This window comes from Numida meleagris, chromosome 8 (genome assembly GCF_002078875.1).
Source record: "Numida meleagris isolate 19003 breed g44 Domestic line chromosome 8, NumMel1.0, whole genome shotgun sequence".
In the NCBI taxonomy this organism is placed as follows: Eukaryota; Metazoa; Chordata; class Aves; order Galliformes; family Numididae; genus Numida; species Numida meleagris.
In genome coordinates, this window is record NC_034416.1 from 2421823 (window position 1) to 2448297 (window position 26475).

A 26475-nucleotide genomic window follows, 5' to 3' on the forward strand; every position below is an offset into this window, starting at 1 on the left:
AGCTATCGAGAGGTGGCCCTGAGGCACATGGTCAGTGGGCATGGTGGGGGTGGGCTGGGGGATCCTAGAGGTCTTTTCCAACCTGAATGCTTCTGTGATTCTATGATTTTGGGAGGACTGGGGGGGGAACTCCAGAACACCAGCCCCCAGAATCCCCCTCCCACCTCACAAACACTGTGGGGCAGCACCAGGCTCCACGTTCCCATCCCCACAACGGCAGGATGTTCATCTACATCACTCACGGTGGTGAGTCCCCCACAGCCATGGGCTCAGCCCATGCCACCCCACTGGTGCTCAGGGTCCCCTCGGCCACCACCATTCCCCTGCAGACAACGAGAGCTTCCTGGCCAACACCAATTGCCCCGTGCTGCTGCTGCTGTCTCACCTGCGCAGCAAGGTGGGGGTCCCCCCCAACGGTGAGTGCAGGGGGCAGTGGGTGGGACCACCGGGGTGGGACGCTGTGCCCACGCACTGTGGCTTTTGCAGAGGTCATCGACCTGTGTGACAAGGTGGGCAGCCCCAAGATGCTCTTCCAGGTGAAGACCATGCAGGACAGGGCCAGCGACTTCCTCCTGGCACGTGGCACCTACTACGTCTGTAGGGTTGAGTTTGGTGCCCCCGGTATGTGCACGGTCCCATGGTCCCCGTGGGCACTGCAGTGGGGACAGGGGGCATAACGCTGCGTCCCTGCAGGCACTGCGCAGGAGCAGACAGCACAGTCCTTCGTGCCCCTCCTGAAGAACCCCAGCATGGCGCTGACCGGTGGGTGTGGGGATGGGAATGCATGGGGTGGGGGTCCCGGCCTGGGGCCGCTGCAGAGCCCCCAGCCCCATTTCTGGTGCAGAGGCATTGCGGCTGCATGGGCAGCACCCACATCGGAAGCTGCTCCGCACCCCAAAGACGCCGGAGGGCAAGAAGGGACCGGCTGCCGAGACACTGCCCACTGCTGCCCGCACCCAGGGAGTGGTACGGGGTGGTCTGTGGCACCACATGGCACTGGAGAGCACCCCTGGGGACGGGGAAACCACTGGCCATGGCTCTGCTGTGGCCAGGGGCCCTTGCCACCTCCAGCACCCTGAGACTCAAGGAGCTGCTGTCCCCATGCTACGTCACCCTCAAGCTCCATCCTGGCGCTCCACCATCCCAGCGCTTGTCCCCATGTCACTGTCCCCATCTCTCTCCATCCACACGTTTGGAGCATCATCCCCAGCCACCTCCATGGCCACACCCTTACGTCCCACTGTCCCCGTCTCCTGCCCAGGTCCTGATCCCCCAGGGTCCTCATCCTCTGGCAGCTCCATCCTCATGGTCCCCATCCCCTGCTCCCCAGTGCCCGTATCTTTGTGCTCCACTGCCCCCATTCCCATGGCCAGGTCCTCACGCCCCTTGTCCCCATTCCCTGCCATCCCACACCCACATCCTTGTGCTCCACTGCCCCCATCCCCTCCCACACTCATGCCCCATTCTCTGCCACCTCCATGCCCACGTCCTCCTGTCCCACTGCCTCCATTCCCACGGCCACATCCCCGTGCCCCCTTCTCCCCTCTTGTGCCCACACCCCAATGTCCCACTGTCCCCATCCTCACGCCCCTCATCCCACACTGTCCCTCCGTGCAGGGCAAGGCAGCAGGGAGAGGCGCATCCCGATCCCGGGAGGAGCAGCAGGGTCCCCCCCGCAAGACCACGATGGCCCCGGGGGGCCGGCAGCATCAGGCGCGGCAGCGCTGAGCCCCAATAAAGCCGCGCTCCGCACTCAAGCCGCGGCCGTGCCACGTGGCTCCGGGTCCGACCCTCCCGCCCTCCAGCGCCCCCTAGCGGCGGGGCAGACCAAGCCCCGCCCCTTGCCCTGTGGGCGCGGCCTCGGCGCAGGACGGACGGGTAACTTTCCACCCCTGCCCACATGGCGCTACCGCGCTTCCGCCCCCTCTGGCTCCGCCCCGATCGGCCGCGTGGGGGCGTGGCCCCAGCGTGACCCGCCCCTCGAGGAAGGCGATTGGAAGAGGCGGAGCAGAGGCCACGCCCCCTCCCGGTCCGGGCTGCAGCGGTGCCCGGCTCGGCAGTGCCGGCGGCCGCGACTGGACGGGGCGGGCGGGTCGGGACGGGTCGAAGCGGAGCGGGCGGGGCAGAGCCGGCAGCGGGCACCGAGCATCGGCACGGCGGCGCTCGGCGCGGGCTCACCATGATCGTGTGTCCCCAGAGCGTGGAGCACCCCCGAGGAAGCCGGTGCCAGCGGCTGCCGGGGCAGGTAGGACCCGCCCCGCCGCTACCGGAGCCCCCATCGGACCCCGCGCTCGACTGTGCCTCGGTCCTGCCCGCAGCACCGGCCCTGCCCGCAGCTCGGCCGCCGCCCCCTCCCCGGGCCGGGCCCTGCTCGCCGCCCGCCGCTGGGGCTCGGGGCAGGCGCTGTCCCACGGCGGGGCCCGGTGCCGGTGCCGGTATCGGTACGGCGGCGCCGTCCCCTTTGTGCGGGATGCGGGAGGCGCCGTGCCTCCATCACTGCCAATCAAAGTTGTTTTTCTCTCTCCGCCTGCACTGCCCGCGCTGCGCACCGGGGGCGCTGCCGCCGCCGCTGCTCGCACAATGGGGCCCCGGTTACCGGCAGCCCGCACCGGGCACCGGCATTGCCCTCAAGCCCGAGACAGCCGGGCGGGGGCTGCGGGAGGGCCGGCATCGCCGGCGGGACCGCAGGGAGCCGGGGAGCCGCCTCGGGGAGGGGTTGGGGGGAGCCCCCCGGCGGGGTCTTGTGCACCAGGAGCGGGGGGGTGAGGCGGGTCCCGGCCCCGACGGCCGCCGTCGAGGGGCAGCGGCTGGAACCGGGCGCGGGGATGCCAGGAGGGGGACTGGGGAGGGCGAGGTGCGGCAGCACTGGGGTGTGAGCGGTGAGGCCGTGGGGACGCTGGGACAGACCCAGTGCTGGGGGGATCTGGGTGGGAGAGAGTGTCGGGGTGCTGGGGCTGGGTGGCAGCCCTGTCCCCATGGCCCACACGTGGGTACGGGGCTGCTCTTGGTCCACCTGCACCCACAGAGCAGAAGCCACTGTGCCTGGTGGCCCTGGCACCAAGCTGGGGAGCTCCGTGCACAGCCAGGGCAGCTCGCTTCCAGCCTTCGCCCCTGGGATGCAGGAGCTGGTGCTCCTCATCCCCCTTTGGTTTTCCTTCTTTTGCCCTCCTTTGGCCCAAACCAAAAAGAAAGCTCCAGATGGTACCTGAGCAAAGACCCACTGACACCTGAGCGATCCCGTTTGTCACTGGCAATGGCAGAGAATAGCCACGGCCGCGTCCCGCGCTGCTCCTCCTTGGGTGTGATGGACTGCAGCTAACCAGGCCTGCCGCGGCGGTGACGGGCACCGGGCTGGGCTCCGAGGGCGTCCCATCTCTGCCTGCTTGGGGACCCCCTGATCCCCTCCCGTGCTCCCGCAGGTGGTGAAGATGTCCGGCGGCGAGCCCGAGCGCCCTCAGTTCCTCTTTGTGAAGGCTCTGGCGAGCCGGGGCCGGCTGGAGGCGGTGACCCAGCAGATGGGCTACCACCCGCGTTACCTCGACAGCTTCCTGAAGACGCAGCACTACCTGCTGCACATGGACGGCCCGCTGCCCTTCGACTGCCGCCACTACATCGCCATCATGGTGAGCCCACCCCGGCGGCCCTCGGATTGCTCTGCGGAAGCCAACTGGGGGGGCGAGGCGGCTGCTCCCCGCGGGGCTGACGTTTGGCTCTTGCAGGCGGCCGCGCGGCACCACTGCCGGTACCTGGTGAACCTCCACGTGCTGCAGTTCCTGCGCGCGGGGGGCGATCCCCAGTGGCTGCGCGGTCTCGATTTCATCCCCCCCAAACTGCGCAACCTCAACGAGATCAACAAGATCCTGGCGCACAGGCCCTGGCTCATCACCAAGGAGCACATCGAGGTAGCGGGGGACGCGCGGGTCGGGTGCGGGTTGGGGGGGCCGGCACCCTGCCCGCCCGCCGTGCATCGCTGTCCCGTCTGTCCCGCAGAAGCTGCTGAAGATCAGCGAGTGGAGCTGGTCGCTGGCGGAGCTGGTGCACGCCGTCGTCCTCCTGGCGCACTGCCACGCGCTCGCCAGCTTCGTTTTCGGCTGCGGTTGTGAACAGGAGGAGGGGCCGGGGGGCCGGGGCTCGCTGAAGCCCTCTCCGCCTGGGAACCAGTGCTTCTGCGAGGCCGCCATGGGGAACGGCTGCGGGCAGGAGCTGCTGCGCATCAACCGCAAAAGGGTGAGCCCGCAGGGTGGGACCGCGGGGACGGGGATGGCATGGGAAGTGTCCCGTCGTCACGGCGTGCTGTGCCCCCGTGCAGTCCCTGGATTCCTGCATGGAGCTGGACTCGCTGCGGGAGCGCGTTCAGCGGATCCACGTGGAGACGGAGGGCAGGGAGGAGATGAGGCCGCTGCCGCCGGAGCGCGAGGAAGGTGAGGGGGTGTGGGATGGGAGCATCCCGGCCAGCGGTGCCTGGGAACAGGGCAGCGCCAACCATCTGCGGGCTCTCCCCACTCAGATACTGATGGAGAGGTCACCGGTGCCGCCAACCTCGCGTGCTATCTGCAGGACCCCGACTTCGGGTACCAGGACTTTGCGCGGCGCGACGAGGAGCAGACGCAGGTGTTCAGAGTTCAGGTGAGGCTCCTGCGCTCTCCTCCCATCCAGGGAATGGGTGGGTGCTTGTGGGGTGCCCGTGTGGCCCCAAAATGCCCAAGCAGGGCTCTGCCCCACCACAGGACCCATCAGAGGTCTGGTGGGGAAGGTGACAGCTGACTTGTGCCCTCAAGAACCACCACATGTCCCCTCTGGGTTGGCAGTAAGGTGGTCAAAATCATTGCCAAGCTGCCTGGTGAGGGACACTGTGACTTGTGGCAGAGCAAACCCTGTGAATTCTGCCGCATCCCAAGGTCTTCGGCAGCCCTTCTCCCCAGGAACATGCCCTGACTCCTTCCTGCAGTGGCAAAAGCCTCTTGCTGTGCTTGACAGGATTACTCCTGGGAAGACCATGGCTTTTCGCTGGTGAACCGGCTCTACTCTGACATCGGGCATCTCCTGGACGAGAAGTTTCGCATGGTGGATGGTCTGCAGAGCAGCGCCATGGCCAAGCGGCAGGGCTGCGAACCCTCAGTCTTCAAGCGGGGCATCTGGAACTACATCCACTGCATGTTTGGCATCAGGTAATGACAGCAACCTCGTGGTCCAGGGGAGAAAGCAAAGTCAATCCATGTGGGGGGAGCGTGGGCTGCTCCTGCTGTGCCCCCAGATGTGTGCGCATGTTCTTGTACATGGGCTTGGAAAAGAGATGCAGATGCACAGGCTGCCCAGGGAGCTGTGGTGCCCCATCCCTGGAGGTGTCTATGGCCGGGCTGGACGGGGCCCTGGGCAGCCTGAGCTGGTGGGGGGCACCCAGCCCACGGCACGGGTGGGACTGGGTGGGCTTTAAGATGCCTTCCGACCCAGCTGCTCTATGACTCTGTGCTTGGCTGCAGCAAGGTGCTGCATGGATGGGGCTTCAGTGGCCAATGTTGTGTCCCTGCCCCATGGCTGTGACGTGTCCCACGTGGACCAGAGGAGAGGTGTGTGGTTGGGACCAGGTGCTGGCTGTGACTCCCCCATGCTCCCCGCAGGTACGATGACTACGACTACGCAGAAGTGAATCATCTACTGGAGCGAATGCTCAAAGTTTACATTAAAACGGTTACCTGCTACCCAGAGAAGACAAACCCAGAAATGTTTGACAGGTTCTGGAAGCAGTTCAAGCACAGTGAAAAGGTAGGGCAGCCTCTGTGCCTCTGAGTGGGCGCGAGCAAGGGCTGAGGGTTGAGATGCTCTTGCAGCAGAAAGCTTTAAGCCACCAAACCAGAGCAAAATGGAAACAGGCTGTTTGTAAGGAGTTGGGTGTAACGTGGTGTGGCACAGGGGCCACCAGCAGCATGGCCCAGCACACAGCTCCGGGAGCAGCCACAGGCTGCAGGACAGGAGGGGGGAAAGGGCATCTGCCCATACTGGAAATCCTGGTGGTGTTTCGTCCTTTCCCAGATGGCTCCTTAATCTGGGCGGGTGCTTGCTGCTTGAGCCTCTCCTGCTTCTCCCCCAGGTCCATGTGAACCTGCTCATTCTGGAGGCCAGGATGCAGGCAGAGCTGCTGTACGCGCTGCAGGCCATCACCCAGTACATGGTCTCGTAGGCGGCGGGGAGCTGCGCTGCGGCAGGGCCGGGCAGCATCCTCTCTCCCTGGACTTGTGTGTGACCCGTCGTGCTGGGACAGACGGCGAGGGATGACTCCATTTAGTTTACTTGACTGTCTTGTTCCTTTTTTTTTTTTTTTTCCCCTTGTGGGGCACGCTGAGTGGCCCTGTTACGTGCAATTACCAAACTGTGAGGCAAGTCCGTGCTGCTGAGATGTCGGTGTGATGCTGAAGACTTGAACCTGTCCATGGAGGACCGCCAAAGACGTGGGCGGGGGGTCGGGAGGGGACCAGGCTGTGTTGGAGGGTTAGGGTTAGCAGCAGCTCCTCACCTCAGCGCTGCAGGAGCTCCGCTTCCCCCCACATTGACAGCCTCCATGGGAGCAACATCTTGCTTAAGAGCAAGGAGGGTGCACTGCAGTGTCCCACGGCGCGTGGGCAGGAAGGGGCTGCACTGGGTCCCAGCCCAGCACAGGGAGGGGATGCACTTGCTGCTGTGCCCGTGTCCTGCCATCAATGTCCATGTGCCAAACAAACCCCTGCGGGTCAGACGTGAAGCTCTCCAAACTGTGAAGCTCTTGCAGGTGGGTGCCTTGGCACTCTGGGAGCAGGGTGAGAGGGGCCTCTGACAGCATTCCGGCTCTGGAGGCTTGCACAGAGGACTTGATGCTGTCCCCAGGGTTGTTAGCCCCAAACCCCACGCTGTTTCCCATTAGTGGAGGTTCAAGAGAAATGAGGGAGGCTTCCTGAGTAAACACAGCTGGCATCTTCCTCTCACACTGACAAGGGCTGGGGTCCTTCGCCCAGCTGTTTGCTGTTAACAGCCCAGCTGAGCTAAGGGAAGCCCTAGCTGTAGGCTGGGGGCTCCTGGGTTTGCCCTGGGTGAGCAGCACCAGCCCAGCCCACCAGGAGCTCCCTGACCCAAGGCTGTTCCATGCATGTGCACAGCCCAGAGCTGGGAGTGGGGGAACCTGGTTCCTCCTGGGCACAGGAGAGCGACTGCAGGAGGGGAATGGGGCCCCCCATCATCAGCGGGAGTCTGAAGTGAGGGCAGCTGTAACGTCAGCCCAGTGCACGCTGCTTCAGTCGACCTGTTTACTGCGTAAATGTATGGGGAGAAAACCTTGTGTATGGAAGCTAAAGAAAAAGCCTATTTTTGCTATAAATATATTATGTTTGACATGGATGTGTGTTTTCTTTCTGGCTGGGGCGGGTTGTACTAGGAGGGTGCAGGTACCTGGATGGCTGCGCTGGGCAGGGCTGGGTGTGCTGCCCAAAGATGCTGTAACATCCCAGCTAAGCTTTGCAGCGGGTACCTCCAGCACCAGGGACTGCACCACTGGAGAAATGGTGACATCCCTTACCAGAAAGGCACGCAGAACTCGAGCATCCATTAGGATGGAACAGAGCAGGGCTGCACAACTACCTCTGCTCTCCTTAGCAATGCTTGGATCAGCATAAAACCTAGTAACAGCTACTGCGAGGGAACAAATGCTCCCCTGTTCTGTGTCAAATTTGGAATTAATCCTCCCCGAGCCAATCGACGACTGCAAAACCCACCCCGTGCATCTTCTTTCCCCCACTGCGTGCTTGGAGGAAGCCCCAAGAAGCATCCCTGAAGCAGGTGCAGGAGTCAGTTCCCCTGAGGATCTCCTCTTAAAACCCCATGTTTGGAGATCAGCTTAAGCATAGCAGCAGGAAGCTTAAGATCCTTTTAAAGAGTTACTGGCATCCACCGATTTCACACTTTTTCAGTGATGCTCCTTCCTCAGACCTTACTGAATGCTTTTAGTACAAGTACCTGGCCAGAGACATCCTGTGACAGAGGAGATGGAGTACACAAAAACAGAAGCTCACCGACACGCTCAGCTATCCTAATGGACAGCATCTGCCTCAGGATGGAACAGCAACTCCACCTCGGTGCTCCCAGAGATAGCCAGCACAACTGCTGACATTCACGTTGGAATACAAGCGAACACCGAACATCTATCTCCATGCAAAGTGAACAGAACCATCTGTGCTCAGGTCCAGGAGGGCAAGCTACGAGCAGGGCAGGATGACTCCAGAACAGTCCTCCAGAAGTTCCAGCCACCCAGGGTCAGCTTTAGGGCTTGGGCAGCACCACTTGCACCGAGGGGCTCTGCACACTTGGGAGCACACTGCGGCCTTTGTAGGGCTGCCCTAACAGCACAGGCAAAGGAAAGAAGCTGAAGGCAAGGAAATAAATAAATAAACACAATAAAAACGGGTCCCCACACCAGTGCAACAGAACAAACCGCATGAGACACAGGGCAGAGGATTACAGGTTTTTATTTGTCAAACATTCCCCCCTAGTCTAGCACATTCTACAGTCTTGCTAGCACAGATGGTAACAAAGAGCCTGTAATGGTTCAGAAGTTACACTGCTACAGAGAGCAAACAAAAGCAGAGATTTATTATGTAAAAAAAAAAAAAAAAAATCTCGTGAGAAATGGGCGAAAGTGTGCAGAGGGGATGGGGTGGGAAAGGCATCCACCCGCTCGTGGTGCCCGTCCTGCACGCAGTGCCTGTGCTAGCAGTGCAGAAAGCCCTGTGAGCGCAGCGGGTGAAGGCCGTGCTGTGCTGGAAACACCTTTTCCCCAAACCGGCCCCGCCGCTCTCTGAAGAAGGCTCCTTCCAGGAGAAGTGCCCTACCCCTGCGGAGCCAAACCCTTCTGGACACCTCGGGAGCACCCGCTGTGGACGTGCCCTCCTGCTTCGCACCACCAGGCTGCCTCAGCCACAGGACCCGGCTCCGCCACCAGCAGCTCCTGCTGCCTCTCCTCCCCACCCCACACCACGTCCCATGGCAACTCACTTCCGACAGAGATTGTTTTCCATCAGCTAGAGATGCAGGGAGAGGTGGGAAGGCTGCTGGGAAGAGGGGGGGGTCCCTTTCTGGAGGGGTTATGATCTGTAGTGATGAGTTACCCATGCCACCGAGCTTTCACGCACCCGGAGTCGCCTCCTGCTCGCTTTTCCCCACGTGAATCAGAACAAGTTTTTCACTAGGCACACAGCGTAGGGTTTGCCTCAGCCATCCCTGTTCAGGCTCACGCCCCAGAGTTGATACACATGCATTTTTTTTGGATAATGGTCCAAACTTGCACATTATTTCGGTGACCCCGCTCCCCAGCCACCCCCACCCGCAGCACCAGACACAGGTTTCTCCCTCCTGGAGCAAGGCTAGCCCTGGAGCATTTGAATGTGGCTATAAATAAGCACCTAAGTAAGAAAATGAACAAATCATGATCTACATAAAAGCTTTCTAGGCATTTCCTTTGGAAAAGCTGATTAGTGCTACTTGCTTCTAGCATGAGCCTCGGTTACGAGCACAGCCGGGCTCTGGAACGCTCCCACTGCGTTCGTTCCTCTCCCTTACAGAACAACGGCACTGCTGACTCTGGAGCAGCCCAGGGTAGGGGGATGTCATGGTTTTAAACACACCAGCTATGAAAATTAAGGGCTCTAGGAAGCTCTCAATAGTCCAAGCTTTGATGGGAAGCCGGGAGTAGTAAAATATGCTGAAGTTATGGAGAGATCTCAAGCAGTTAGCTAAACTCTGGTATAGAAGACAGCAATAAGCGTGCTTCCTGCCAGGCTCCGTGGGCAGAACCTTTTGGGGCACAGAGCGTGGCGGCCTCACGCTGTGGAAGACAGCATCTGATCCTCTGGAGGTGCACGGAACTTGTCACAGCAAGGACAGGGAAGATGTGCATGGCTCGGTTGAGGGCTTCACACCAGGAGCCCCCCAGGCACTTGTCCGGGAGCAGCAGTCCCTGCAGCAGCAGCCCCTGCCCTCTCCACCAGGCTCAGAGCTGCTCCCTAACCCCAGCCCGGCCCCTCCTAGAGGAACAGCTCCATAAACCCGTGGCCTGTTGCTGCTGCTGGCTTGGAACGACGACGCATCGAGACGCTGCGCTGCACCTAGCACCCGTCGGAAGCAAACACTTTGGGAAAGGACACAGATCCCAGGGCAAGTGCTGAGTGAGACTTCTCCTCTCAACCTTCAGCAAGCAGTGGTTTAAAGTACTTTAAAGTCTCTTATGTCCTATGAGGAAACATCCCAGGCTAGAAAAACTTTGCGAAGAGGAAGTTATTTGAGAAGGGGTTGGAGAACTCCCAGATTCTCCGCATCCCTGCCCTCCGTGACCGGGATCCAAACCATCCTGCCACACATACCAACAAGCAGAGAATCTGCCCGAGCCCACAACATTGCATTCATTGCTCACCGAGCTCTCCTCCCGAGCACCAGCACACGCTCTCCAGCTCCCTCAGCCCCTGCCAGCTGCTCTTGTGTTGAGGGGATGGGGAGCACCTGTCGCTAACACTGCCCTTCCTATTGCTTTGGGCTCTGTTTTCATGATGAAGGCATTAGAGAGTCACACTGACAGCACTGGGCGTGCTGGAACCCTGTCCCCTAATACACAGCTGTGAAGCAGCAGAACCACCCCAAGCACGGCGGCCATCAGCTCACTCTGCACATCATGGGACTCGTTTACCCTCGGGGTCCAAGCAAACAAAGTGGCATATTATCCACCAGAAAACACAAATCCCACCAGATCTATTAAGTGAATCAGCATAATGGCCGATCATTATGTGCAATGCATGCCAGATGTAGCATGAGGTGTTTGTGGAAAGGCTATCTGTCGATTCGAGTAATGAACTAATTGCAGTGAAAACACGCGTCCGTGGTTCAAGACCTGGCATCCCAGCTTATGATCTGCCTCCTTAACGTTTTTGGTTTTGTTGCAGCGAGGTGTGGCCAGACATGCAGATGGTGGGTAATTTTTAAGCACATCACCATGAGGTCTGCCACAAAGGAGAGGTTATCGGACTACACAAGGGCTCTGATGGCAGAGCACGCTGACGATAAGGCTGCTGAAGACTCAGTGGTGCAGGCAGCCCGACAAACCACTCCCAGTGTTCCAATCTCCATTCAAATGAAAACGAAACGAGGCCCATGACAACGGAGCAGACACGGTGGTGAGGCAACATGGCTCATGGCACAGCATGACACAAACCTGAGCAGAAGCCACCTCCTCCTTCAGCAAGGAGCCCAGAGGCGTTCTGCCAGGCCCAGCCTACTGGAATACCCTAAAAGCACCGCCACATCTCACCAGGTCCAGGCACTGCCAGCACCACATGGTGACAGGAACGTGCCAAGTGAACTGGTCTCCTCTCTCCTAGCTTCTGTCCTGCATGAACCAAAAGACGGGGCAAGCTCCCTGACGCAGCCCTGGGGTGGTGCTCCCCGGCAGCAGCAGCAACCCCAGCAACAACAACAAAAAAATAATAATCACAGAACCCAAGATGGCAGCTACCAAACACACCAGATAGTGCCCTCCATTGGCCTGCCCGCAGCGCCAGCAGATGGAGCATGGCCAAGCCCACGCCATCCCAGCAGATGGGAACCCCTGTGATGCAGCCCAGCTACCAAAGGGACGAGGAGAGGAGTGCTGTTAATGGCTGGCATTCCCCAGTGCAGTGGGAATGCTGGATCCAGGGGAGCACACGAGGAGCTGTGACCGAATGCCATGCCACGCCGGCACCTTCCACCTGCTTTAGGGGAGCAGTTATTCCCCAGTTACACTGCGGAGCCCTTCCCACTTGTACTAATGACATTTTCAGCTTCTTGGCCCAAAATGCCTTAGGCCTGTCCCCTCCCCTTCTGTAGTGTTATCTGGTATCAAGGGGACAGATGCAGCAAGTGTGGATTTTTTTTTTTTTATCCAATAATCTCATTTTCAATTAAAATATATAATATATATTTAAAAAGGTTTAGAAAAGCTTCTATGTAATTTGCAGCTACTTTTACATATAGATTACAATAATGTACAGCCCTTCCCCACGGCGGTTGGGAACTGCGGGGATCTGCCAATTCTCTCCCCTCAATCATACGCATTATGGAACATCAAATATGTTTTGTTCCTAATACAGCTCTGAAAAAGAAGTCTGTCACTGGCACCTCCTCAGAGGCAGAGGCTCCTGATACGCCTAACGGGGACACACTCGACATTGGCTTCATATTCACTGTAGAAAGTTCCCAGATTAGTAAAAAAATATTTCATCTATAGAAAATGCCCTTCTGAAAAGCAACCAGGGCTCTGTTAAGGCCACACCCAGGCTTTCCCCTTCTCTGCTGTAGCATGACAGATGAGAAACAAACCCCAAATGATGTTTTCATGTCCCAGAATCAGCTATTAGCACCCGTGCCTATTTTACATCAGCCTGGTGTATTGGGAATGTGCTGAGAACAGCATAAGGACTTTTCTAAACACGCTTAGGATTCAACGGGGCACAGTTGGCACAGTGAAAAACTCAACACCGCTCCGCTCAGATGAAGGAGAGGAAGCCCCTAATGCCACGACACTGCCCTTCCCTGCACAACGATGACGGCTGCTCCGGCGAGAAGGGCACAGCGGAACCACCGACACCAAGCCCACAGCAGGCACCCCTCTTCCCACCAGGCTTCCACCAGCACGCTGCTTCCCATTCCTCGGCCAGTCCGTGGGATTCCAAGTGCACATCTGGTGGCTTTAACGAAAACGTCCAACTGCTTCATCCCCGAGAGCAAGGCAAGAGGGAAGCGAGCAGGCCCTCTGCCAGCCTGAGGCACTGGGAGACTTTCTGCCGTAGCAGAGAGAGGACAGCCATGGAGACATTCCTCCAGCAAACCCAACTCTTCACATGGGAAAACGCTACTGCCCGGCACAGAGGCTTCTGGCCGAGGTTTCTACCAGGGCTCCTCTCCGGACACGCACAGCCCAGGGTTTCCCCAGAAGGTCCATGGCAGGGTCAGGTTTGTAGGAAGAGACGTGGCACATGACAGGATTATTCTTTTTAACCTCTTCCTGTTGCAGCCAGATGCAGGTTGCCCCTTCTTCCCAGGTGGGCAGCCCCTTCTGCCCAAGGTGTGGCGTGCAGGGAAACCGAATCCAACATGCTCCGTTCTTTTCTCTGCCAGGGGTGGGAAGCGAAGTCAGAACCCGATGTTCAAAACCTGAAGGACACTGGGGGAGAAGAAACAGAGTGAACAGTTAGATCTCAGCTTCGGTGCGAATTCTGGATGCACATAGGGAGATAGTTACTATCAGTCAGCCCTGTGCTGCTCAAAGGATGCCCACTTCCACCAGGGTGCAAATGCAGATCGCAAGAGACCTTGATTGAAGAGTCAAGTGGAGGACACAACTGCTCAGCCCCAAGCTCAGAGTACCACTGAGACAGAAAGACAAAAGAAAAGCACAAAGGTCAGAAGTAAGCAGCCTGCCTGCGAGCGGATGGCACCAAAGCTCGGTAAGATAAGCAGGTGTTAAGGACTGAGCTAGCACCAGAAGCACTGCGGGACAGCAGCAAGGAAGAGGAAAGTTACTCTTCACCTTTAGAAGCCACAAATGGGAATTGAGAGGGAAAAGACAGAGGACTTTTGCAAAATCACACACTCAGAACTGTTTATGCTCGACCACTTACAGAAATCCTGCGCCTACCTACAAAGGAGGATACATTTCGAGGTACCTCATTGCCCCAAAAAGCTGAAGACATCCCTTCTTGGACCCTCTGCCTCATTCTGGCAGGACTCAATTACAGCAGCAAACAAGGCCTGGGAGAGGTCTCAGCCAATTTAAGACAGAACTTCCACATTAGGCCCACAGTCCACTTTTAAAGGCAGAATGAGAAGGTAAATGCAGGGCATCAAGCCTGTCATATTCAACAGTAGCACTGGTGAGCAAGAAATGAAACTTGTGGGAAGGCGAAGAAGCAACAGGAGGGGACCAGCCCCAACAAGAAGGAACAGGAGCCAGAGCAACAGGCTCCGGGGAAACTGCAAGACAACGCAGGGGAGTTAGTTATTAAGTTTCTGCTAGAACAAAATGCAGTGTTGGGACCGAAAGGAATTAGAGAGCAGCATGGAAACTCAGAGTCTGGCCCAAAATGAGCGAGGGAGAAAGGGTTCTCCAGGCTACAAAGCTCATCCCAACTGAACACGCGAAGAACGTTAACTAAGCTCTCCCAGAAGAGCAGATGGACCTCACACCGAAATGGTGCAGGCTGGAGAGCCGTACAGGAGAGGCAATCCCAGCATTTCTCACACTAACTGGCAGAATGGCACAAGGGTGAGCAAGCACAAGCCCACCAACAGAGGACACCGGCACGAAGCGCTGGAGGAGCACCGCAGGCCACCCACTGCTTCCAGATGCAGCCAGGCTTCCTGCACAGCCTTGCTCCTGCAAGGCACTCTGCACATGGAGCACCTTCACCACACGCTTTCCATGCAGCGAGCAGCAGAAATGGCAGGATTTCTGCATTTCCCAGTCAAGGAAAGGGTTGGCACGCTGGCATTCTTCCTTGCAGGCCAAGAGGCAGTTAGTGGGCTTTGCATCACTGCTGGGCGGAGGCAAGGGTTTGGTGTTTGATCTCTAACCTTCATGTAAAGAGGCCCAGGCAGAGTGCTGGGGAGCTCAGCGTTACAGCCATGCCTGGCCCAGGGGGACGCAGATTGGCCTGCAGACACGGCTCAGGGTGGCTCTAAGGTCAGCAGCCATCTATGGTAGTTTTCACCAGTGTGAACTTAACACGGCAATACGAAAGCCTGGCACACCGGAACAAGGCTCTCCCGGAACAGCAGTTTCCAAACAGGGATGCATTAACTCTTTACAGATCCAAAAGAAGAGAGATGATACAATCTCGACCTCCTGTCTGCAGCTCACTCGTTGAAGTTCTAAATTTGAGAAAACTCTCTGCCTCCTCTTCCCAGGGCCATTCCCGGTCTCCAGGAACTCTCTCATTTCTCTCCACGCACATCCTGTTCCCCTTCTCTCACCGCCCTGCTGCACTCCTGACCCACCTCTCTGCCTCAGCAGCAGTTTACATGGTAAGTAACTGCCTTTCTTCAGGGGAAAACCTCTGTTCTGCCTCATCCTGCGGGTTCCAGGATGCACACTAAGCTCAAAGGCTTGGCAAAGCTCAGAGAAAGCAAGCCAAGGACAGAATGAAGACTTGAGAAAGGCACACTGAATGGCGTGTCACTTGTCCGAGCACCGTGCTGGATCTCAGCACTGCTCACCCAGAAGAGCACAGGGGAACACTTGCTGCTGTTACACGTTCAGGTCTCAGAGCTCGTTCCTTAGTGAGGCTGTGTCCAGATTTCCCAGAGGTTCCACATTTCCCAGTACAAAGCAGATCCAGGGGTTTTAACATTAAGTTACTCTGTTTTGATCAAGCAATGCACGTACTGAATATCTGCACTGAACAAGAGCACAGCTGCTGCTAGGAACCTAATCTTCTCCCTCTGCCTTTGACTGCAGCCATACCTTCACCAGTACTAGACCCCACCCTCTGATAAACATTTGGTCAGCTTTCCCCGTTTTATACCCCTGCAAAGAATAAAGCTACATGTGATATTCTGTAGGTATTCCATTGACTACCGAGCCCAGGTAACGAATGCACCCAGGACTGCAGGATATCTACAGCACCCACGTTTTAGAAACGCTCCTGTGAATATTTTCCTCCATAAAGTGGATGCTCTCCCCAGATGTGATGCATGGCATACAGAACCACAAGAGCTCAGGACAAGACCCTATGGAAGCAGTGCTGAGGACGCCCCAGGCTCTGCCACCAGCTCACACACCTTCTTCAAGCAGCTGAAGAGCTTTGAAATCAAAACCGAGTTTCCATATCCCACCTGAAGTGAAGACACCCAGTTTAAGACAAACACTGTAATGCAGCAGAGCACACTTAACAAGTGCACAAGACTATAAAAAGCCCCGTAAGGGAACAGGGGGAAGCTAGATTGATCCTCCCTCTCTCCACAGCAAAGATGTCTTTTAAGTATGGACAGAAGAATATTACTAACAAATGAAACCCTAAGCGGTGTGACAGGATTTGGAATAGCAAGGCATTCAGTTGTGTTGAAATAGTCAAGATATAATGGTGTACCAATGTTTAAGTATCACAGGCCCAAAGGACAGCATTTCACTCCATCTAGTCCCTAATACTTGCCTAGAAGGCTGTACTGGGGGAAAGCAGAAAAGCGTTTAGCCTAATATCTGACCTGCAGCATGAACAGCAGCAGCAATCAGCAGAGAACTTGGGCTGCAGGGACCTCCAGAGGTCACCTAGTCAAAACTCCTTGATCAAAGCAAGACTATCTCAGGCTACTCACTTGCCTTGGAACGAGTATTAAGGTCTAGCATATGATAATTTTGCTCATCCTCCATCATTTTGAAGCTCAAGGGCTTCCCACAACTCGAGCAGTACGTGGAGCTTGCCCTTCTGTCTGCCCAGCATTATTAATTGAGCTTGCAACACTAACAAATCCCACATCTGTCTCAGCAGGAGATACTCTTGGAAACACTTCCACCTTCCAACCAGCACCCAGCCTGTGCCCAGCCCATAAAAGAACCTGCCCCCTTTCTGTCAGCTAAGCCAGCCCCAAGTGTGAAGCATGCCTCCATCCCCAGTGTGATGGCACTGACACATCCTTCCTCCTTCCATCCCCATTCACACCACACACTCCCATTTTCTCTTCCTTTCCCACTCTAACGGCTGCATAGGCAATTTGGTGGTTCGTGCTGACAAACAGGCTTACCAGACTTTACAGATGCTATTCCCAGATAAGGGGAGGGCAGAAGGGCTGAGAACTGAGGGCGACTGTGTCCTGCTACATGCAGGCAAAGCAGACTGTCATGAAACAGACAGGCTTTGCAACAGCACGTACTAGAAAACGCTGCATGCGTAATTACACCCTGGATAGAAACAGAGCATGTGCCTGTTCAGCTCTACAGCTCTGAATACACCGTTTTCATGTAAGCAGAATACGCTCTGATGTCAAATTCAGAGCTAAAAGCATCATATGGAAGAGACCAATGTCCTGTAGAGCAGTCATCCTTGGTAACGAGAGACAGCAAGAATTTCATTCAGTTTGCTGCTCTAATCCATGCAGAAGCTTACTAGCTGGTCAAGCTAAATCCACCCTCCTTTACACAGCTGTTTCCCCTTCTAATAGGGAACGCAGCTCTTCCAGGAGCTTTGTCCTGAAAGAGCACTGGCTCTTCCAAAGATTTATCTTCAGCCACCGAGAGTGGGGCACAGGAAGCTTCCCAGACAGGGCTGCTGCTGACACAACAGAGCCATGGTGCTCTACATGGCAACGCTTACCTTTTTGTGCTCCTGAAGTTAACTTGGTACCCAGGTGTGGCTGGAGGCCTGCGAGCTGCTGGGATAGCTGGGAGTAGACGGAACAGGTTCAAAATTAAAGTCCAGTCCTTCTCCATCCATGAGTTCACTGTTGATTATGTAATCCATATCACATTCAAGGTTCTCCATGTACATGTCAATGTCCAGGTCAATGGGCAGCCTGTCCTGGTTCAACCCCAGAGGAGCAGGGCCAGAAGAAAGCAGTGGAGGATTGCCCAGCTGGACCGACTGGGCGGTTGTTGCAGAAACTGGAGCCTTCAAACTGTTAATGCTGGCAGTGTTTTGAGGAGATGCTACTATGGGAAGCGTTGATGGCAAAACACTGGCACCAACTGGTTCTGCCTGCTGCTCTGCAGGCTTTCCTCGCGGATTGCCTGAGCTCATCTTACTCTGGGTGGCTTGCCCACCTAGAAGCAGAAGAGTTCGGCCGCTCATCCTGCCACCAGTCTGCGGGAGAACTGGATCCACCTGAGTCATCAGCACATCCCTTGGAGGCGGAGAGCTGGGTGTCAGAAGAGCTTCCAAGGTCTGCGGGCCGGAGAAATGGCTGACAGAACTCTGCAGCGACATTTCAACGGGGTTAAACAGGGAATTGCCAAACGTCGCGGTCTGACCAGCTGCATTTGGGCTCCGCAAGGAGAAGCTGGAATCTCTCTGGATCTGACCGCTGGAAGCAGATTGCTGGGCAGACAGCACGGATGAGCTGGGAGACATCAAATTTAACCCATCAATGAGCTCAAGCTCCTCAGTCACGGTTGGTGGAACATTGCTGGATGCACTGGAGTACACCATAGAAGGGAGAAGCTCTTCATCGTGGAGGTCATCCTGTTCGGTCAGGATGGGAGAAAGCCTGGCACTGATGGTGCTCGCGTTGGAACTGGTTCGAGGCCGGAAGGTGTTCCACACATCAGAGTCCTCGTTGCTTCTCGAGGACGGGCTCCCCGGCCACTTTGGGAACTGGGAGCCAGGACTGTCAGCAGTGGCTTCTGGAGCAGATTGGAGAGGGGGCTTCTTTTTGGATGCTTTACTTCTGACTTTAGCGAGTTTGCTGCTGTTGTCCATAGAAGCAGCTCTTCTTCTTGGTGCTTTCCCACTTTTTCCGCCTTCTGGATTGAGCATCCACCAGGAACTCTTCCCTGTGGCTTCATTATGAACTTTAATGAACTTGCTGTGCAGGGACAGGTTATGCCTAATAGAGTTCTGAAAAGAAAACAAAAAAAAAAGGAATACAAGATATGAGGATCTGACTGTTTACACCACACCTCCCACTTCGAAATCTCACAGTGTATTCAGATAGTATCCAAAGAAAGGTATAGCAAAGAGCTACTCATCTGAAGCCTGCAACGTGCCTGACAGCACCAGCGAGCAGTGCAATGTCTCAGTGCAGCACCAAGGGTGAAACCACCACGACACTGACACAACACTCCCAATTCCGTGTGCCCGTCTCCTTTTTCAACTCCAAAACAAACAAGAGAGAATCTGTGGAGCAAGAGCCCTGCTAAGCCTGGAGGCTGCCGGCCTCACTCTGCAAGGATGCAGTACACTGTGTATGCTTCTAATGGGGTAAGATGTTCAAGCTGATAGTGCACTCCCACACGGTACATGCCACTTTTAGCCTCTCCCATCTTCCCATTTGGCAAGCCACGCATTCCCTGTCCCTCCCAACACCCTTCACGTGGTTGAGCTTGGCTAGAAACTGCCAGCTAAAATGGCTGCACACCAATATCAAAGCAATTTTCACCCTGTAACTACGCTGATAAACCTCCCGGTACTTCAGAATCAGCAAGCTGTTCGGGCAGACCCCCCCCACGAGCCTCCATGAAGCCTGTGCCATGCATTTGTTTGCATTTAATTTGTTCAGATAGGCAAATTGCACATAATTAGAAGGTGCCATGCCGGCAGCACAACAGTGGTCCAGAGCAACATCTGTGTCATATAAGCTAAAAGGCTCAGAGCAGCCTTCAGCTCTCGTGCACACCGTCATCACTCTGAACCAACTGTGCCTCTATCAGCCGCTTCCAAGCACAGCTCTTCCTCTGCCTGCTGCTCTCCCTCTCCCCACCCTTTCCTCTCAAACAAGTCCTTACCATGCTCACTCTGTCCACCTCAAACACACTGTCCTAAAGCACAGCAGCTGCAGATAAACAAACACCACAGGCACAGCGGAAAGTTTGGTGCAGATGGAAGGAGACGTGCAAATGGTTCTGGGTCAGCCTTCATTTCAACCTTTGGCTGCTGAGGATTTGGAGAAAAACATCCCCAAAGGACACACAAGCTCTTAACTCTCACTCTTACCCTTCGCCCAGTGTTCAGAACGGCACTCAGAGCGGTGCCATCTCCTGGAAAGCTGTTGCTTTCATTTCCAAAGCATCGCCCCACTCCCCAGGAGACCACACTTGTCTTTGCATGCTCCTGCAGCAAGAACCTCCACCGGGCTGTCCCCAGATCTTCATTCATTCTCTTGACATTAACCTGTGAGCTGCTGAAGACGCCCAGTCCTGCAGGCTGCAGTGGTGCAAGTGTTCCTGTATTGCTACAAGAGTTCCACGAACAATGAAACCTAAAAAGTAACATCGCTTTCCACATCCTAAGTTTCAGTACTTAGTTTTCTGGGTGAAAACAAGCTCAAAACGAGACATCTTGAAATAAGAACTATTTTGGGAAACCCGAAACCCTTGCACAAAAGGTAGCAAAGTGCTCACAAACGTCCCTGCTAAGCTGCCACGATGGCTACTGGCCACAGGCACAGATGGTGGCTGCACTGCTCTGTCTCCCATCACACAGCATCTGCAACACCACAGCTCTCAGGCTCCTCTTTTAGCTCTGCTTCACTTTTGGACTACCTCCGTGCTAAAACAAGTACATAAGAGAACATGTGGCTGGGGGTGCACTGGGGTGGCTGCGTGTCATGCAGGTGGCAAACTTAACCAGGGGTACAAAGAGAGGAGCCCCTGCCCTGGCAGCTTCCATGCTGCGTGCTCCCCAGTGTGAGGATGCAGCTGTAAGAGTGACGCACGCCTGATACAGGGAGGGCACCCTCAAATCTCACAGAGAAAGCAAGCGGAAAATTCACCATAAATAACTGCAGAACTCCAAGTCAAACCTGGCAGGAGAGGAAATGACAGAATTCAGTCCCCTAGGCAACCCTGACGTATTTCCTTTCCCGACGTTAAGCAACTCAAAGCAAAAGCAGAGCTGCAATTAGCTTCAGAGACGCTGCAGAGCAGCCTGGCTGCCCAGCACCACCGACACCAGGTGCCCATGTGAGCTGTGGGTCTGCAGTGCCTCCGGACAGAGCACAGCCTGAATGGGAGGATGGGGACAGCCCGGTGCCAAAGCCGTGGGAAATTCTTTGGCAACGAGCTGGGCAGCGGGTGACTGCATCTCAGAGAGGTTCTTATGGAGCACGGCCGTGTGTGCAGTAAAAAACGTCCCCATCCGGGTCTCCGATCCCTTTTGGATCACAAATGATGCCTTTAAACCACACTCAGACAATGCTAGCAGGAAATTAATAACAGCTATTATACAGATTAGAGCTTGGCCAGAAACATTTACTTAATCAACGATTCCCCGGGCCCCAGCCACTCCGCATCTGAGGCAGGACACACCAACAGCCATAGCTGTGTGCCTAACACCACGCAAACCATCTCCTCATTCCCCAGCAGTTACCACAAAGCTAAATCTTCTCATCTGATAACATGTCCGGGCTGCATGTAAAGGAAAGGAGCAGCCCATGCTGCTGCACAGCCCTCCAGCAGCACGGCGCGGAGCCCTGCTCGGTCTGCAGGCGAGGCATCACCCACCTGGTGGCTCGAGGCCAGCAGCTCTCCCCAGCAGCCTTCCAGGCAGCACATCCCACCCGCAGCACAGGGCTGCTTCCTACAGAAGCCAGCAATGGCCTTCCCAAGGCACTGCGTGGCTTCGAGGATAGGCTGGGGTTGTCCCCCATCCCATCGCCCACGTTTGCCCAGGTTTTCAGGGATGCTGGAGCCATTCTCCAAGGAAGCCTCAAGTTCCTACCACAAATCCCAGAAGAAATCTCAGCAAAAAGTCTCTCCGAAGAATCGGGGACAGAACAGAAAGCAAAGCGAGACGCGCAATCACTGCAGCTCCCTGCGCTGCGTTCTCACTGCCTCGCAGGCACACAAAGAACATGGTCACATCCAGCGCAGGGCCATGTTCCAAAGCCAGGCTTGTAATTGCGCTGAATTATAATTTGCCACGGCATTCTTCAGAGGCTGCACGAGGGAGGACGCCCCGCCTCCCACATTTGTCAGTGCCTGTCTCAGCACTCACCCCGCCGCTTGGCTCCAAAGGCTTTAGGAAAAGGCTTCATGGCAGAGATTTTGCAAAGCTGCGCTCCAGCAAGTAAACAACTGCTCCAGAGCCGGAGCCGAGCTGCGTCCCTGCAGCCGCTCTCCTGCACGGGTGCAGACCTCAGCTTCGGAGCTTCGGAGCCAGAAAGCTCCTCCTTAGGAGGAACATTTTCCCTTCTCTGTAATCTTTCAATCTGAGCTCAGAAGAAGAAAATCCTAGCTCTCTAAAAGAGAGAAACCGAGACAATTTAGATGTTTAACACGACCGGCAGGCAGACACGGCAAAAGCTATTCAGGATTAGGCAGAGCAGAAGGAACTAGTTGGAACAAGTCACGCCAGCACCCTGGGAGCTGCCGCCTTCAAGGGCTGCCCGATAGATGAAGCTGCGCTGCAAAAAAATCATCATCCAGCAAAGCAGCTTTGCCAAATAAATGGACAGGGAGCAGCAGGAAAAGCTCCCGGGGGTCGGAACGCACTGCATGGGGCAGAGGGGCTGCTGCCAAAAGGAGAGCTCTCCCCTCCTTGGAGCGGGAGGACTGCATCCCGTGAAGGAAAAACAAGAATCACCCACAAAATTAGAAAAGAACCCCGCAAATCTAACACAGCGTGGCTCTGTCGTACCTCCGCTGGTCACTCCTGCTCTGCCTTCTGTTTGTCACTCTGCTGGGGCACAGCACGTGTCCCTGCTTCCAGCACCCAGAGGTAACAGCAGTGCAGCAGTTTGCACCCAGCCTCAAACCGGAGGGCCCTTCCCTCCCCTGATGCGACGGCAACTTCAAAGCAACCCAAATAATCCCACCTAACAGAAAGCAGCACTACCGCAACACCGCAGAACCATTGCAGATGAACAGGACTTAAATTCAGCTAGGTGCCAGCGACAACAGCAACGACATCGGTATTCAAAGCGATGCAGAACGTGCACCTCTTGGCTTTCAGTGCCAGGACGTTTGAAGGAGAACAACACCACTTCAGCCTCCCTTCCCGTGCAGCCAGCGGCTGTGGGCAGTGGGCAGTCAGGCTCCAGGCAGAGCCCTCCCCACGTACAGATGCACACTGGGCTGAAGCCCGGGCAGAACGGCACCTTGCTCAGAGCTGAGATGAAGTTTTACGTTGCCTTTTGCATTATGGCTTTTTGGCATACAGCCTCAGCAGGCAGCAACAGGGAAACGCTGTGAAGGGCTTCTCAACCCGTCAATGATTCGACGACTGCTTTCCGTGCACCTGCCTACAGAAAGAGTGAAACTGGCCGGGCAGCAGTCAACCAGCCAATGAATGGTGAACAGCTCACCTCCAGCAAAACAAGCACGCGCTTAATTGGAACTGAATTGGAACTCATTTGCAAGGCGTGAGGATAACCTGCAGAACCTCCCAGTCGGGGCTGCTTTTGCTTTCTGGCTGCTGCTCTTCCATGCAGGACCTTCAGAGCTGCTGTCACAGTGGTGGCAGCCAGGGAAGTCCCTCCTCGTGGTACTCTGCAATGCAGCCACTTGAATTGCTGCACCACGCACACGCACATTTGAATCGAAGCGAACACGAAGTGCCAGAACACAGAGCAGCACTTCAGCCTCCTGCAAGCAGCGCTATCCTGCAGAACCATTGGTTCTTTCCTTTCCATTGCACGCACAGGAAAAGTCTGATTTTTCCCTACGCTGAAGCGATGTGGAAGAGGCCGGCTTTGAGCTTTTTCTGCTCCTACAGAAGAGAAGGCAGCGGGTTTGGGAGAACACACTGAATGCCTCAACGTTGCCTGCCACCGTCCTGAATCTGCTTCTACTCATAAACGCACAAAGTGCAACAAGAGCACACGCAGACTGCAGAGGGGTTTGCGTCCTTCTGCTGAGCAAGGCACAGCTCGGCCCAGAGCCCCCGTGCCCCCCGTCCTGCATGCAGAGAGCTGGAAGGAATGATCCTCTTATCCCAGAGCAGCTTGCAGAGCCCACGAGGGGATTACAGTGGCTGCAGGCACACCCCCACGCCGACACTTCTCCCCCCAGCCCGGTTAATTCTTAACTCCAGCTGAATTACGGCAGGGAGCAGACAGACTGCACACCCAGCGAGCCTGTCCCCTGGCACTGCGCTCGGTGCAGCTCAGGAACAGCAGACAGCACCTTCCTCGAGAACTGATTTTTCCGGAGTTCGGAGGTTACACCCTCGCAGATGGTAACAGCTGTATTTCCCTCCATTGTGTGCTGGGGTAAGGCAGCTGTCAAGAGATTCGGAGGCAACAATGAGTTGATGGGTGTTATATTAACTGAAGCAGATGTGTATAACGTCCTAAACGCGTTCACTTCTTTCACTTCCAACTTAAAATTTCCTATTAGAACTGCACAATGCAATGCGTTTCCAGCGTGTTCCTGCCAAAGCAACAGGAAGGCCCCAGCTCAGGGAGCTGAAAGCATCCGAGCGGCACCGCAGCATCCCAGCAGCACCGGGCAGCAGCTCCACCTTTGGTTCCCTTCTCCAAACTCATTCAGTTCAATGCTGAAAAAGCCGTACCCAGAAGAGACCTTAACTTGAGCAAAAGGAACCGGAACTCCCTGCACATCTCTGTGACTGCGTGTCAGTGTAAGGGAGGGATGGAGAGAGAGCTCTGCCCAGCCCAGCTTGCACCAACAGGATTGGAGAGGCCAGGGAAGAAAACGGAGCAGAGGAAACATCACAGCCCTGTCCCGCACATCAGAAGAGCCATATGCCATCGTGATACTAACTCAAAGTTTGGCAATATCTGCTAAAAATGACAAGTCTGTAATGGGAATTCCCCCCCGCCCCAATATCTAGACGGCTTCAGCGACGTTTCCGCTCTGGTTTTCTGTTTGCTGGTTTCAGTCAGCAGTGTCAAAGTGCCCTCGTGACCCGGAGGGCTGAGCCCAGCACACCTGGCTGCGTGGCTGGGATGAAGCAGCCCTCAGCCCCTGCTCAGGCTGCGGGGCTGCAAAGGAACTTTATCACGATGGAAAAGTCATCGCAGAACAGCGGCAGAGCACAGACCGCTTTCCCTGTGCACAGATCCCCATTCCCACCTTTCTGAACGTTAAATCCGACCACGTGTTTCCCAAAAGTGATACACAATGAAAATTCAGAGTAAATCCAAGGCTGACGGTCCCTTTGCACATTCGTATAAGAGGACAACCACGCTGTGCCGAGCTCCATGCCCACCTACAGCAGCGCCCAGCTGGGCACGATGCTCCTGCTTCCCCACAACACCTTGGGATACATTTAATAAGACACAACTTCAGTCTTTGGGCTCTGTTGCCAAACAGATGCAGACACATTCCTAAAGAGAACAGACACCAGTTCCAGGAACCGTCTGCCAGGACACGAGTCCGTGCAGTAGGAGGAGCAGCACAGCGTGCACAGCCAGAGAGGGAGAGAGCTCTGCCATGAGCCCCCCAAACCTATTGAAAAGAACAACTGCACCCTGCCTCGAAGCTTAACAACGGCTCGGCCTGCACAAAGGGGAGAAAAAAAATAAAGAAATACGGATGGATGCTCAATTTTAGCCAAACTACGCACCTTTGTGAGAGCTGTCAGCAAGCCCAAGAAATGGCAGTGGGAAAAAGTTCTGTGTCGATGAGTGCCAACCTGGGCCGAGACAGCTGCATCTCTCCCACCACTCCTGCCCTCTCTCATGACAGCACGACTCCCACAGCCACTCAGTGAGCCCCCTCAGCGCCGAGCCAGCTGGAGGTGGACCCAATGACACAGGGCTAAAAGCAAAACCAAGTCTCTGCACTGACTTGATGCTCAGCCACGCAGGAGAGGAATGCGGAGCTGGAGTCGTGGAATCCCCAAAGCCGCCGGCTCACGCTGCAGCACAGGCTGCAAACAGGAGCACAGCAACACTGAGGTCCTGCCCTTCAGGCCCCACTCTTGTGGCACCCGCTGTGAGGTAGATATGAGCGCAGCCCAAGGGGCTGTTTCACAGCCCCACTCTCGCATCGCCCTTCTCTTTGCTGGAGCCCATCTGACCGAACTGCACACGCGCAGCAGCTGCCACCTGCAGAGGACGGAAATGGAAGTTGGGTCTTTAACTGCAGGCAGCACCTGCCCACGTGCAGAGCAGCAGGAGAGGGCAGACAGTGCGGGGGTCCGGAGCTGCAGCTCTGAGACGCGCTCTCCCTTTGCCGAACTCCAGCAGAGGTCCTCAGTCCCTGCCAAGCGACTCTCGGACACAGCACGCTTTTAAAGGAAGCCCTTAACGCCAAGAATGCCCGCTATGAAACTGCTCTTTACACGGAGCCCTGCGCACTGGGGCGACAAAGAACTGCGGCCTCGAGTTAAAAAAAAAAAAAAAAAACAACAACCCTACAGCTGATGCTTCAGCAGCTCCTTCCGGGACAGCCCCGAGGACACGAGAAGCGAACATAAAGAACGGACGTTTCGGAGCGGCACAGCTGCGGCCCGCTCCTCTCCACTCCCGGACACAGCGCCGCACCGGGGCGGGCCCCGGGTCCCCGGCACGGACACCGAGAGCGGGACAAGGAGCACCAGGTGAGCGCGGCTGGAGAACAGCACCGCGGGGAGAGCGGAGGGAAGGGGCCCCCCCACAGCCCCGGGCCCCGCGCACCTTCCATCCGGCGGAGCTGTTGCTGTCCCCCTTGTCCTTGAAGTAGGGCACGGAGCGGACCATCCACTCGTAGATCTGCGCCAGCGTCAGCCGCTTCTCGGGCGCGCTCTCGATGGCCTGGCTGATCAGCTCGGCGTACGACTGGTTGCCCCACGCGTTCCGCCGGGAGCCGCCCTTCCGCGCCGCCGCCGCCGCCGC

General features: G+C 56.2%; 3 protein-coding genes across 3 annotated transcripts; 2 read left to right on the top strand and 1 right to left on the bottom strand.

The window, feature by feature from the left end:
* C8HXorf65 (chromosome 8 CXorf65 homolog) lies at positions 6–1777 on the top strand. Its single transcript, XM_021405996.1, has 6 exons — positions 6–246; positions 330–416; positions 487–621; positions 694–762; positions 845–966; positions 1618–1777. The coding sequence occupies exons 1-6, from the start codon at positions 222–224 to the stop codon at positions 1726–1728; spliced, it is 549 nt and encodes a 182-aa protein (XP_021261671.1). The 5' UTR covers positions 6–221; the 3' UTR covers positions 1729–1777.
* Positions 2057–7365, top strand: LOC110403112 (sestrin-3-like). The gene is made up of 9 exons (XM_021405953.1): positions 2057–2245; positions 3420–3623; positions 3720–3902; positions 3991–4227; positions 4310–4421; positions 4508–4626; positions 4978–5168; positions 5619–5763; positions 6089–7365. The coding sequence occupies exons 1-9, from the start codon at positions 2180–2182 to the stop codon at positions 6176–6178; spliced, it is 1347 nt and encodes a 448-aa protein (XP_021261628.1). The 5' UTR covers positions 2057–2179; the 3' UTR covers positions 6179–7365.
* On the bottom strand, positions 8474–26469 carry FOXO4 (forkhead box O4). Its single transcript, XM_021405956.1, has 3 exons — positions 26278–26469; positions 17355–18593; positions 8474–13210 (listed from the first exon to the last, which is right to left on the bottom strand). The coding sequence occupies exons 1-2, from the start codon at positions 26338–26340 to the stop codon at positions 17373–17375; spliced, it is 1284 nt and encodes a 427-aa protein (XP_021261631.1). The 5' UTR covers positions 26341–26469; the 3' UTR covers positions 8474–13210; positions 17355–17372.

Coding starts and splice junctions, on each gene's coding strand:
- LOC110403112 (XM_021405953.1), top strand. CDS start 2,180: ATGATCGTGTGTCCCCAGAGCGTGGAGCACCCCCGAGGAAGCCGGTGC. Junction 3,903..3,990: donor TCACCAAGGAGCACATCGAG/GTAGCGGGGGAC, acceptor TCTGTCCCGCAG/AAGCTGCTGAAGATCAGCGA. Junction 5,764..6,088: donor AGTTCAAGCACAGTGAAAAG/GTAGGGCAGCCT, acceptor CTTCTCCCCCAG/GTCCATGTGAACCTGCTCAT.
- C8HXorf65 (XM_021405996.1), top strand. CDS start 222: ATGTTCATCTACATCACTCACGGTG. Junction 247..329: donor CATCTACATCACTCACGGTG/GTGAGTCCCCCA, acceptor ATTCCCCTGCAG/ACAACGAGAGCTTCCTGGCC. Junction 967..1,617: donor CTGCCCGCACCCAGGGAGTG/GTACGGGGTGGT, acceptor CCCTCCGTGCAG/GGCAAGGCAGCAGGGAGAGG.
- FOXO4 (XM_021405956.1), bottom strand. CDS start 26,340: ATGGTCCGCTCCGTGCCCTACTTCAAGGACAAGGGGGACAGCAACAGC. Junction 18,594..26,277: donor ACAGCTCCGCCGGATGGAAG/GTGCGCGGGGCC, acceptor TTTTCTTTTCAG/AACTCTATTAGGCATAACCT.